The sequence below is a fragment of the Pan paniscus genome, chromosome 10, assembly GCF_029289425.2.
Source record: "Pan paniscus chromosome 10, NHGRI_mPanPan1-v2.0_pri, whole genome shotgun sequence".
NCBI classification, from domain to species: domain Eukaryota; kingdom Metazoa; phylum Chordata; class Mammalia; order Primates; family Hominidae; genus Pan; species Pan paniscus.
Window position 1 is genome coordinate 43,976,316 of NC_073259.2, and position 12,726 is coordinate 43,989,041.

The following is a 12,726-nucleotide window of genomic DNA, read 5'->3' on the forward strand; positions in this document are numbered from 1 at the left end:
AGAACTTTACAATCCCAATTTTACAGATGCGATTAGATGAGGTCAGAGAAGTTAATTGATATGCCCCATGGCATGTGGCTAATTAATATCAGAACAGGATTGAAATTGGGTAGTACCCCTTCTACCATATAACACTATCTTCATGGATATTATAATAACTATTTATTGGATAGAAACAATGGGCCCTACATATCTTTGAAATCTAAGGAAACTGGCAAAAATTGAAAACATAAAAACAGCTATGTTCTCAAAGACTTTAACTCTGTCTTCCCACAGTTTATGCTTAACTAATTGAAAAGCATCAGGACAGTGAACAGAAGAAATACATTGGAATGCAAGAGATATGAATGAAAGCACTGGAGTTAGAAGCTTGTGAGTTTGGGGCCTGGCGTGGTGGCTCACACTTGTAATCCCAGCACTTTGGGAGGCCAAGGCACAAGGCACACTTGTAATCCCAGCACTTGAGGTCAGGAGTTCGAGACCAGCCTAGCCAACATGGCAAACCCCATCTCTATTAAAAATACAAAAATTAGCCTGGCATGGTGACATGTGCCTGAAATCCCAGCTACTCAGAAGCCTGAGGCAAGAGAATTGCCTGAACCTGGGAGGCAGAGGTTGCAGTGAGCTGAGATCATACCACTGCACTCCATCCTGGGCGACAGAGCAAGACTTTGTCTCAAAAAAAATAAAAAATAAAATTAAAAAGATATAATTCATTAAACATTGTTCTTACATCAAAAGATATGATTTATTGTTTATTCTTATATATTTTCAGCTTGTTCTCAAGATTATAACACCACTAGTACAATATAAGGACACATTCCCCAAAGCATTAGCATTTGGTTTTACCATTTTTGTCTACTTAAATTAATAGATATGACTTGTTATCCTTTCTTTTTTTTTTTCTTTTCCTAATTGTAAGACTAACACAAAGTATTTGTAGAATGCTTGGGAATACAAAAAATGTAGAGAAATCCTACCACCTGGAGATAAATCTCTTTTTATGTGTATTATTTTACTTACATTAACTCTCTTTCTAAGAGAGTCCCTGAAGAAAGAAATTTTTCTCTCAATACTTTAATAAATCAAGGCTAGGTTTTATCTATGCCCCGATTTCCATGCATAGTTCAGCAGAGTTCCATTTTTCCCTAAAAGCCAACCTTCCTCTGCCCTTGACTTTGGTGAGATGACAGCGTCCAAAGGAAGCTGAAGTTGAAAGGTTGAAGGAAGTGGCTAAGTGAGGTAGGGGACTCTCAGTAAATTAAAGTGTTGAGAATCAGCTTTTAAAGATAATTTTTTCTGAAGATAGGTGTAGAAAAGACAGGAAATCCTGCTTTGTTACTTATTTAGAATCTAACTTACTTTATTTCTGTTTTAAAAAATACAGAAAAAAATTCTACAGACTACTGTCTAAAAGCCCCAAACTTTTATCCTCTTACTAGTACATCTTGGTGCATTTGATTTATGGATTCACAGAGAATATTTAAGGGATGTTCATACTAACAAGAGTTATTGTCAGCTGACAGGAAGGAGGACTTCAGGGTGGGGTGAGGCCAGGCCTCAGGAAATTCCAGAAAGTCTTAAAAGTATCTTGTCTATTCTCTTTCCTTGACATTAGAATGATTAAGGCTCCCTCAAGTGTCTGAGTAAAAAGAGCTAAAATGTGATAAAAGTCTGTTACAGAAGAGTATTTTGGTATCAGATTTCGTGTGTGTGTATGTGTGTGTGTGTGTGTTTTGTGTTCCTTTACTTCCTTGAGAAATATTGGAGGAAACCCCTCCTTCTTCCTGTACCTCAGATTACCACTTGGAAAATGTGGATCATAAAACTCATCTTAAATGCATTTGAGATCATTTTTGTTTGTTTGTTTGCTTGCTTTTGAGACAGGGCCTTGTTATATCGTCCAGGCTGGAGTGCCCTGGCACAATCATAGGTCACTACAGCCTCGACTTCCTGGACTCAACCAATCATCCCACTTCAGCCTCCGGAGTAGCTGGGACTGCAGGCATCACCACTATGCCTGGCTAATTTTTTTTTTTTTTTTTTTTTTTTTTAAAGCAGAGACAGGGTCTCACCATGTTGCCCAGGCTGGTCTCAAACTCCTGGCCTCAAGCAACCCTCCTGCCTCTGCCTCCCAAAGTGCTGGGATTATAGGCGTGAGCTACCACGCCCAGCCTTGTTGTTATTCTTTTTTTTTTTTTTTTTGGGGGGGGGGTGGGCAGAGTTTCGCTCTTGTCGCCCAGGCTGGAGTGCAATGGCGTGATCTCGGCTCGCTGCAACCTCTGCCTCCCAGGTTCAAGCGATTCTCCTGCCTCAGCCTCCCAAGTAGCTGGGATTACAGGTGTCCACCACCATGCCTGGCTAATTTTTTGTATTTTTAGTAGAGATGGGGTTTCACCAGGTTGGCCAGGTTGGTCTTGAACTCCTGACCTCAGGTAATCCACCTGCCTTGGCCTCCCAAAGTGCTGGGATTACAGGCATGAGCCACCATGCCCAGCCAAGCCTTGTTATTCTTAATGTTTGAGTGGTTTAAAGGTGAAATATATTGAAAGTAATGCTGTGCTTCACTGAACCTGCGATATCATGAAAACCCATCTTACCTCACAGCTGTGTTTCTCCTCAGAGCCACAGTCTGTATGAGGGATTTTTCAGAGACAGTTCTCTTCCTATTTTTCTCTGAGACCAAATGGCTTTGTTCATGTACTTTTTTAGTACTTGAAATAAATTAATGCAGAGTTTTGATACCCCCATGGAGCAAAAGGCTTCAAAAAAAAGGTAAGGGGGCCTTATTTTATTTAACCCAGCAGTTTAAATTAAAAGCTAACAAAGATGGGAAATTTTATGCATTTAAAACCAAAGAAAGCCTCTGCCCTGGCAAGGTGTATGCTCTGGTTCTAAATGATTATGCTCCCAATAACAGCAGTGCAAGGACTTCACACAAGACAGAGAAGGATGTGTAGCTCCAACTAGACAGAAAACAGCTCTCTGCAGGTTGTAACATGTAACACATATTCTTGGAATTGTGCTTGGACTTTGACAGAAAGCAAATATCTGTATTAAGAACACAGAACCCGTTTCCTTTTGGTTGTTCTTTTCTTTTTTTTTTTTTTTTTTTTTTTTTTTGGAAATGGGGTCTTGCTCTGTTGCCCAGGCTGGAGTGCAGTGATCTTGGCCCACTGCAACCTCCACCTCCCTGGTTCAAGCGATTCTCCTGCCTCAGCCTCCCCAGTAGCTAGGATTACAGGCACATGCCACCATGCTCAGCTAATTTTTGTATTTTTAGTAGAGATGGGGTTTCGCCATGTGGGCGAGGCTGGTCTCAAACTCCTGACCTCAAGTGATCCACCTGCCTCGGCCTCCCAAAGTGCTAGGATTACAGGTGTGAGCCACTGCACCTGGCCCCTTTTGGTTTTTCAAAAGAAGTTTATCAGTAGGCTTTCTCCCATTTTGAGTTTTGAAAATTCTAATTTTTGTAGTGGTTATCTTCCAGCGCAGCAGCATTTGGAATAAATATGTGGAATTTTCTTTATTTTAATGATCAGCAAATAAGAAGTATGTTGAAAACAATATGAAAAGGTGGGCCAGGCGCGGTGGCTTACGCCTGTCATCCCAGCACTTTGGGAGGCCAAGGAGGGCAGATCATTTGAGGTCAGGAGTTTCAGACCAGCTTGATCAACATGGTGAAACCCCAACTCTACCAAAAACTCAAATAATTAGGTGTGGTGGCAGACGCCTGTAATCCCAGCTACTCTGGAGGCTGAGACAGGAGAATTGTGTGAGCTTAGGAGGTGGGGGTTGCAGTGAGCTGAGATCACACCACTGTATTCCAGCCTGGGTGACAGAGTAAGACTCTATCTCAAAATAAATAAATAAATAAAAATTAAAAATGTGGATTGAGGGTATCCTGCCAGACATATCTTTTCCTCTTGACCAAGATCTTCATTATCTTTTCTTTTCTTTCTTTTTTTTTTTTTTTTTTGAGATGGAGTCTCGCTCTGTCACCTAGCCTGGAGAGCAATGGCACAATTTCTGCTCACTGCAACCTCCATCTCCGAAGTTCAAGTGATTCTCAACCTCAGCCTCCTGAGTAGCTGAGATTACAGGTGCGCACCGCCACCCCAGCTAATTTTTGTATATTTAGTAGAGACAGAGTTTCACAATGTTGGCCAGGCTGGCCTCGAACTCTTGACCTCAAGAGATCCACCCACCTTGGCCTCCCAAAGTGCTGGGATTACAGGTGTGAGCCACCGCACCCAACCACTTCATTTTCAGATAGCGGCTGCTCCTAGAGCAAGAGTATGTTGAGCTGTGTGAGTCATATGGATGTATAATAATTCATGAAAGTATGCCTGACCTGTGTGTGATGTAGCACGGATAGTGTTGTTCCAGCTTCTTTTAGTTTTTATTAAAAATAGACCCAATCAGGCCAGATGCAGTGGCCCACACCTGTAATCCCAGCACCTTGGGAGGCCGAGGCTCCTTGAGCCCAGGAGTTTGAGACCAGCCTGGGCAACATGGTGAGACCCTGTCTCTACTTTAAAAAAAAAAAAAAAGAAAGAAAGAAAAAATAGACTTAAATCAACAATATAAATTGCAAAGCTGACTGGATATAAATTATTATTATTACTTTTTGAGCAGGGTCTTACTCATCACCCAGGCTGGAATGCAGTAGTGCGGTCACGGCTCACTGTATTCTTTTTTGTAGAGATGGAGTCTTCCTATGTTGCCCAGGCTAGTCTTGAACTCCTAGGCTCAAAGGATCCTCCTGGCTCAGCCTCCCAAAGTGTTGGGATTACAGGCATGAACCACCAAACCCAGCAAGGAGACAAATTATACACACACACACACACACACACATATGTAATATGTATATAATATATTTTTATTTTTATTATTTCTTTTGAGACAGGCTTTTGAGACTGCAGCCTTCTGAGTACCTGGGACTACAGGCGCGTGCCATAATGCCCAGCTAACTTTTGGTTTTTTTTTGAGAAGGAGTCTTGCTTTGTCACCCAGGCTGGAGTGCAGTGGCCTGATCTCTGCTCACTGCAACCTCCGCCTCCTGGGTTCAAGCGATTCTCGTGCTTCAGCCTCCTGAGTAGCTGGGATTACAGGTGCGGGCCACCACGCCTGGCTAATTTTTTTGCATTTTTAGTAGAGATGGGGTTTCACCATGTTGGTCAGGCTGGTCTCGAACTCCTGACCTCATGATCCTTCTGCCTCGGCCTCCCAAAGTGCTGGGATTACAGGCGTGAGCCACCGTGCCCAGTCTAACTTTTGTATCTTTTTTGTAGAGACAAGGTTTTGCCATGCTGCCCAAGCTGGTCTCAAACTCCTGGGCTCAAGTGATCCACCTGTCTCAGCCTCCCAAAGTGCTAGGATTATAAGCTTGAGCCACTGTGCCTAGCCTTGGGAGATATATTAAATATATATTGAATTTGAAAGAAACTATTCTTACTGATGTGGTATAAACAGACCAATCCTTGGCTCTGATTTCTGATGTGGTATGTTTTCTGTCTCCAAGGAGGGGGTATAAAAAATATGTAAAAGTGATAGTTCACTTTCTTTTCTTTTCTTTTTTTTTTTTTTTTGAGACAGGGTCTCACTCTGTTTCTCAGGCTGGAGTGCAGTGGAGTGATCTCTGCTCCCTGCAACCTCTGCCCCCCTGGTTCAAGCAATCCTCCCACCTCAGCCTCCCAAGTAGCTGGGACCGCAGGTGCATGTGACCACACCTGGCTAATTTTTTGTATTTTTAGTAGAGACAGGGTCTCACCATGTTGCCCAGTCTGGTCTCAAATTCCTGAGCTCAAGCAGTCTGCCCGCCTTGGCCTCCCAAAATGGTGGGTTTACAGGTGTGAGCCACCATGCCCAGCCTCACTTTCTCAAACTTTACAGTAAAGTTGATTAGTCCATTGAACTTAAAGATTTAGTAACTATTTACTAATGTTAAACTCAAAAGGGTGCTAAGTGTTTTATTCTTATCTCCTGTCATACTGGATTTCAGATATCTTTTTTAACCTCAAGTTGTCTGGAAATAAACTGAGATTTGAATGATAGGATCTGATGTAAGGCTCTCATTATAAGCTGAATAAACATGACATACTCCCTGTGTACTATGTCTGGGAATATTCTTTGACACTACAGTCTTAAAAATTATAATTTGTAACTTTCATTAAAGATCTACCCTAGATATGACAGAGATAAATGTAGTAATTTAATGGAATCACAAAACACTTTATTAAAAAAATCTTTGTTGGCCAGGCGCAGTGGCTCAAGCTTGTAATCACAGCACTTTGGGAGGCCGAGGTGGGCGGATCACCTGAGGTCAGGAGTTCGAGACCAGCCTGGCCAACATGGTGAAACCCTGTCTCTACTAAAAATATAAAAATTAGCTGAGCATGGTGGCAGGCGCCTGTAATCCCAGCTACTCAGGAGGCTGAGGCAGGAGAATCACTTGAACCTGGGAGGCGGAGGCTGCAGTGAGCCAAGATCACATCACTATACTCCAGCCTGGGTGACGGAGTGAGACTCTGTCTCAAAAAAAAAAAAAATCTGTGTCATCCACTTTTCTGTAAGTCCTGGAACAAAAGGCATGGTCTCTGCCCTCAGTGAGCTTACAGTGCAGTAAAGGGACAGTCACCCAACAGTTTGACCAGGTACCTTGAGAACAGAGGAAAGATTACCTAAATTTATGTTGGCAAGGTACTCAGACTTCATAGTGCTTACACTGAGTCTTTGAAAGAACAGGCATTTGTAAGGCAACAAAAGGACAAAGGAGGCTGGCTCGGTAGGGATCAGATCTAGAACAGGACTTCTGTGACTTACTAAGCACTTCGAGTTTAATTTCAGGAGTGAGTAGGAATGCTGAAAGAATTTTGAAAAGGAGGGTAAAATAGATTTATATTTTTGGATAATTACTTTGTATTATTGGGGATAATGGTAGCATCATAGAGACTGGATTGGAAGATAATGAAGAACCAGTTAAAGAGGTATAATGCAGTAGTCCAGGGGAAAGATGATGAAGACATGAACTAAGGCAGCAATAGCAGAAATAACGTGAGACGGAGAAAGGAAACAGCAGATTCTGCATCAGCACTTGGCAGTTTAGAAGGACATGTCATTTTCATCTGGTATGTGAGGATTCCCCTCCAATAAGTGTTACAAAGCTTGCTGGTTAGGAAGCCATCTTTAGCAGAGAATATTACCTATATAGGGTTACTTATTTTTCCCTGGGCACCTGTGAATATGTAGTGCTTGATATTTGTAATTTTAAAAAAATTCTATGGAATATAAAATATAAAATCAAATCTGGATTTTATTTATAAAGAAGGTTTGCAAGTTGAACCTTGCGTCAAGATTTCCCATTGTTTCTGCAAAACTTATCGTTGGGTTTCGTTTTCCAGATTCTCCGGGCCCAAAGCCGAAGTGCAAGTGGAAGGAAGATCTCTGAAAACAGCTCTTCTCTAGATGACCTGGAAATAGGCCCAGGTAAGCAGAGAGTTCCATGTGTATGAGGTCCTTTAGGAAGTACTCACTAGTAGTAACATCTTTTGGACTCGAAGCCAATGCTTTTAAAGGAAGAGTGGCACAAATTAAAAGGAAGTCTGCCTATTAGATGCAAGCCATTCTCAAATCTCATTGCTCTCGATAAATAGCTTTTTTTTTTTTTTGAGACGGAAGGTGACGTGCTCCCAAAGTGCTGGGATTACAGGCATGAGCCGTCATGCCCGGCCGCTTTTTTAATATTTTTAATCCACCCTTGTTAGTGGTAACCTATGGTAACCAAAGGGTACTTTGAGGAGCTATAAGTAAAGTGCTACGATCAGTTTTGGCTCCAGTCATCTGGGGTTTGAGGGCTTCAGTAGATGGGCTGTGTCCCCTATCAGGTTTGGTTACCCTGTATTACCAGTGATAACATAACACTTTGAGAGTGGAATTATGTTTTAAAGGGGACATATACAGGCACTTCACAAAAGAAAAAATTAGTAAAAACAGGAAAAGCATCGGCTACCTAGTCGTCAAAGAAATGCAAATTAAAAAGCATTGAGATCTCTTCTTTTTCATGTTAAATTAGCCAGAATTTTAAAATACGAGCCCAGGCATGGTGTCTCAGACCTGTAATCTCAGCACTTAGGGAGGCTGAGACAGGAGGACCACTTAAATCCAGGAGTTTGAGACCAGCCTGGGCAACATAGACCTATCTCTACAGAAAAAAAAAAAAAAAAGCCCAGCGTGGTGGTGCATCCTTGAAGTCACTGCTACTTGGGAAACTGAGGTGGTTGGATCATTTGAGCCCAAGACTTCAAAGCTGCAGTGAGCTATGATTGTGCCACTGCCCCATACTCTAGCCTGGGTGACAGAGTGAGACCCTGTCTCAAAAAATAAATAAAATATGCAATCCTCAATTATGGTAAGGTTCTTTTAATGCTAAGAAAGTGAGTGAATATTACTTTATAAATGACAATTATATTCCTGATTTTCTTCTTCGTGCTTTTAATAGAAGATATTGGCCATTAGATAACAATAACCCAAAATTTAGAATTTTGAAATTATTTGAATCACTTTTATCTTCTAATAAAACATGTTGGCCAGTCACGGTGGTTTACACCTATAATTCCAGCGCTTTGGGAGGCTGAGGCGGGAGGATATCTTGAGCTCAGGAGTTCAAGGCTGCAGTGAGCTATGATCGTGCCACTGCACTTCAGCCTGGGTGATAGAGTGAAACCCCATCTCAGAAATAAAATAAAACATGTTATTTGGATGCTTCCAGGTCAATTGTCATCTTCTACATTTGACTCGGAGAAAAATGAGAGTAGGCGAAATCTGGAACTTCCACGCCTCTCAGAAACCTCTATAAAGGATCGAATGGCCAAGTACCAGGCAGCTGTGTCCAAACAAAGCAGCTCAACCAACTATACAGTATGTGTTCTGCATCATTCATTCATTCATTCATTCCATCATCCAGCAGATGGTCACTGAGTACTGGAATTAGGAAATGTCACTAGACCCTTATATCTGAGCCCTGGTCCCCTAGCTGTTCTCTTTTCACATGAACCCTACCCTCGCTGGATTTGCAGTTCTTACCATGGTCTAATCCTGACTTTGCTTTCTTAGTCCTGGTTCCCACCCCACTCACTTTTTAGTGATGTTACCAGTGAGTATCATTGAGAGTTTCCCTGGCTCTTCTACTTAATCTTTGTGTTGTTAAAGAAGTAGTATTTTATTAGTTTTAATATAACTCTTATTTTATCTTGGTTGTTGAGGGAAGAAGGAAGAAGACTGGAGAGCTTATTTTGGCTTTTGAGGGAAGAAAGAAGAAGACTGGAGAGAAATATCAGCTGTGTTCATTAACGAGGGTTTTTTTGTGTGATTTTTTACTGAGATATAACTCACATAATATAAAATCACCATTTTAAAGTATACAATCTTGTGATATTTAGCATATTCACAAGGTTGTACAACCATTACCACTGTTTAATTCCAGAACCTTTCCATCACCCTGAAAAGAAACTTCATACCTGTGTAGTCACTCCCAACTTCCCCTGCTCTCATCCCCTGGCAACCACTTATCTACTTCCTGTCTTTATGTATCTGCCTATTTTGGAAATTTCATATGAAGGAGTCATACAGTAGATCGTCTACTTAATCTTTAATCCTTATGATGTACTGTTTTCCTAAAGAAGTAGAATAGTAGATAAGAAAAAGGGAGAGATCACAAGAAGGTGACGTGCTCAGTAAGCATGAAAATTTTGATATTCAGCTGGGTGTGATGGCTCACGCCTGTAATCCCAGCACTTTGAGAGGCCGAGGTGGGCAGATTGCCTGAGGTCAGGAGTTCAAGACCAGCTTGGCTAACATGGTGAAACCCCATCTCTACTAAAAATACAAAAATTAGCCAGCATGGTGGCAGGCACCTGTAATCCCAGGTACTTGGGAGGCTGAGGCAGGAGAATCTCTGGAACCCAGGAGGCAGAGGTTGCAGTGAGGCAAGATTGCGCCACTACACTCCAGCCTGGGCGACACAGCAAGACTCCATCTCCAGGAAATAAAAAAAAGATTGGTATTCAAAATACAATGGAGGGTCCTTCCCCTTTACATTGTCCTGTGCTTAACGGGTAAGCTGACACTACGGAACTGCTAAATTGAAGTTACCTTATAGCCAGGCGCAGGAGCTCACACCGTAATCCCAACACTTTGGGAGCCTGAGGCGGGTGGGTCATTTGAAGTCAGGAGTTCAGAACCAGCCTGGCCAACATGGTGAAATCCCGTCTCTACTAAAAATACAAAAAAAAAAATTAGCCATGTGTAGTGGCACACACCTATAATCCCAGCTACTAGGGAGGCTGAGGCAGGAGAATCACTTGAACCTAGGAGATGGAGGTTACAGTGAGCTGAGATCGCACCACTGCACTCCAGCCTGGGTGACAGGGTGAGACTCCATCTCAAAAAAAAAAAAAAAAAAAGTTACCTTTCAAATGCCATTTATTCACATATATATGTATACACACACATAGATACAAATGTACACACACATATTTTTGTATCCTTCAAGCATTTGTTCTAAGATTTCAAATTACAAACCATTAATCTCTTGATGTCCTAATTGTCTAACAAAATCAAAAAGAACAGTATTGAATTTTATTTGTTCTTAGGCAGATCGAAATTGGTGCATATTGGAAACCATAATGAATATTCTGGGAGTTAAGCCTTCTCTTCCCCACATTATTAAGTATACATTCTCTAATAATATTTGGTGGACTAATTCTCTGGGCAATGAATAATTTCATCTTGGTTTTTTCACTGTAATTTTAACAACTTTAGTTTTAAGAAGAGATGATGTGTGTAAATCAATTAGCAAAGTGGAGTATCACAGGCTGATTATGCACCGTGAATGTGAAAAGCGAGCAAATTTAGACTTCCCTTAGAAGGCAGGTCAGGAGATACAGCAAATTGGGATCTGCGAAGCTGAACTTCCTCTTGTTACCAGATTTTACTGCTTCTCAGTGCCCTCCTGCTGTAAACATTCCCACCAGGTGACTCCCTATGTGGGGAAACCTGTTGAGTAACTTTTTTTTTAACTCCTAACCATTTCTGCATTACAGTTCTCCTGCTCTGGAGATTTTAAGAGTTGAAAACTCTTCGGGAATTCTTGTAAAAAGTACATTTTGTCTCATCCCCAAAGAATTTCCCAGGCCCCTTACAGAATATGGTTGTAACAAGGCACATACATACTCTCTGGCAGCAGTTCTGGAGGTGGGGCTTTGAGATGGGGTCAGGAATAAGTTGTTGGGCTATATAATGTTCTGCAGTGCTAGCTGCCAGCTCCTCCTCACAGATGCACCTCTGGAGCTGTGGGCCGTAATCTAGAATACCATCCCTAGGTGACTAAGTCATACTCACATTCCTTTCATTGACCCGGTGGCCATAAATTGTTTCCTCCCATGCCTAAAGATTCACAGAGAACAGAAAAGTACTAGATTACTACATTATTAGCAGACTAATGGTGGGAAATGTCTATAGTCATCGGCCTCTATGTTTATTTTATTTTATTTTATTTTTTTATTTTGAGATGGAGTTTCACTCTTGTTCCCCAGGCTGGAGTGCAGTGGCGTGATCTCGGCTCACTGCAACCTCTGCCTCCCTGATTCAAGCGATTCTCCTGCCTCAGCCTCCCAAGTAACTGGGATTACAAGCGTGCGCCACCACACCTGGCTAATTTTTTGTATTTTTAGTAGAGACGGGATTTCACCATGTTCGCCAGGCTGGTCTTGAACTCCTGACCTCAGGCGATCCACCCGCCTTGGCTTCCCAAAGTGCTGGGATTACAGGCATGAGCCACTGCACCCAGGTTCTATGTTGATTTTAGATGTAATAGATGAGTTAATTGTAATATTCACCCCAGTGTCCTTTGCAAGGAAAAAAATGCAATTATCCTTATTCCTTATGACAATAAAATGCATGTTCTTTTATGTTGAGGCTCTGTTATGAGAAGTAAAATAAATTATGTCTTTAGTACAATATATGAATTGTATACGGAAAAACATGCTTTTTGAAAGTCCCACCAAAAAGGTTGCTTTATGGTATCATTAAATATAATTTCAGTTTTTATATGTATACATCATCCCTGTCTCTCTTTCCAGGCCGGGCATTTATATATGTATGGTCAGTATATTTTCTATTATTGGCACTTGGCATCTCCTTTCCCCTGCTCCAGAATGGTCTTTTCTGATAAAACTCACAAGCTTTGCATTACCACAAGCTCTGCTGCTAGAAGAGTGAATCACAAGAATGTTGTATGCTCGGGGTGTTCTGTGTGCCTGTGTTGATGTGTCTGTATTCTAATGAGCAATCCAGTTTTACACTAGCGTACAGATATTTAACTCTGAGGTATGTGTCCACAAAGCTGCTTTTGTCATTTCACTAGTCAATGGGTTTTGCTTGTGAGAGTTAGGGGGTTGATTTGACCCGAGGCTTCTTAGAAGAATTTTTTAACATTCCAAGTTTATCTAATAGATGTGCTATGAAGAGAACAGAATGATGGGACTTTAAAAAAATTTTTACAGTTATTTTTATTTTGTAGAATGAGCTGAAAGCCAGTGGTGGCGAAATCAAAATTCATAAAATGGAGCAAAAGGAGAATGTGCCCCCAGGTCCTGAGGTCTGCATCACCCATCAGGAAGGGGAAAAGGTAGGTTGAAAAGTCTGATGTCCAGTTGCCAAGGAAGC

At 41.5% G+C, this 12,726-nt stretch overlaps 1 protein-coding gene across 4 annotated transcripts in view; it reads left to right on the top strand.

Moving 5' to 3' along the window:
- The window catches only part of LIMA1 (LIM domain and actin binding 1), a 107,355-nt gene that overhangs the window by 69,632 nt on the left and 24,997 nt on the right, over positions 1-12,726 (top strand). For all 4 annotated transcript variants that reach the window (XM_008951216.5, XM_034935896.3, XM_024931094.4 and 1 more), the window contains 3 exons: positions 7,404-7,488; positions 8,771-8,919; positions 12,581-12,688. In XM_008951216.5, coding sequence (XP_008949464.2) covers positions 7,404-7,488; positions 8,771-8,919; positions 12,581-12,688 — 342 coding nt within the window. The remainder of the gene's footprint in view (positions 1-7,403; positions 7,489-8,770; positions 8,920-12,580; positions 12,689-12,726) is intronic.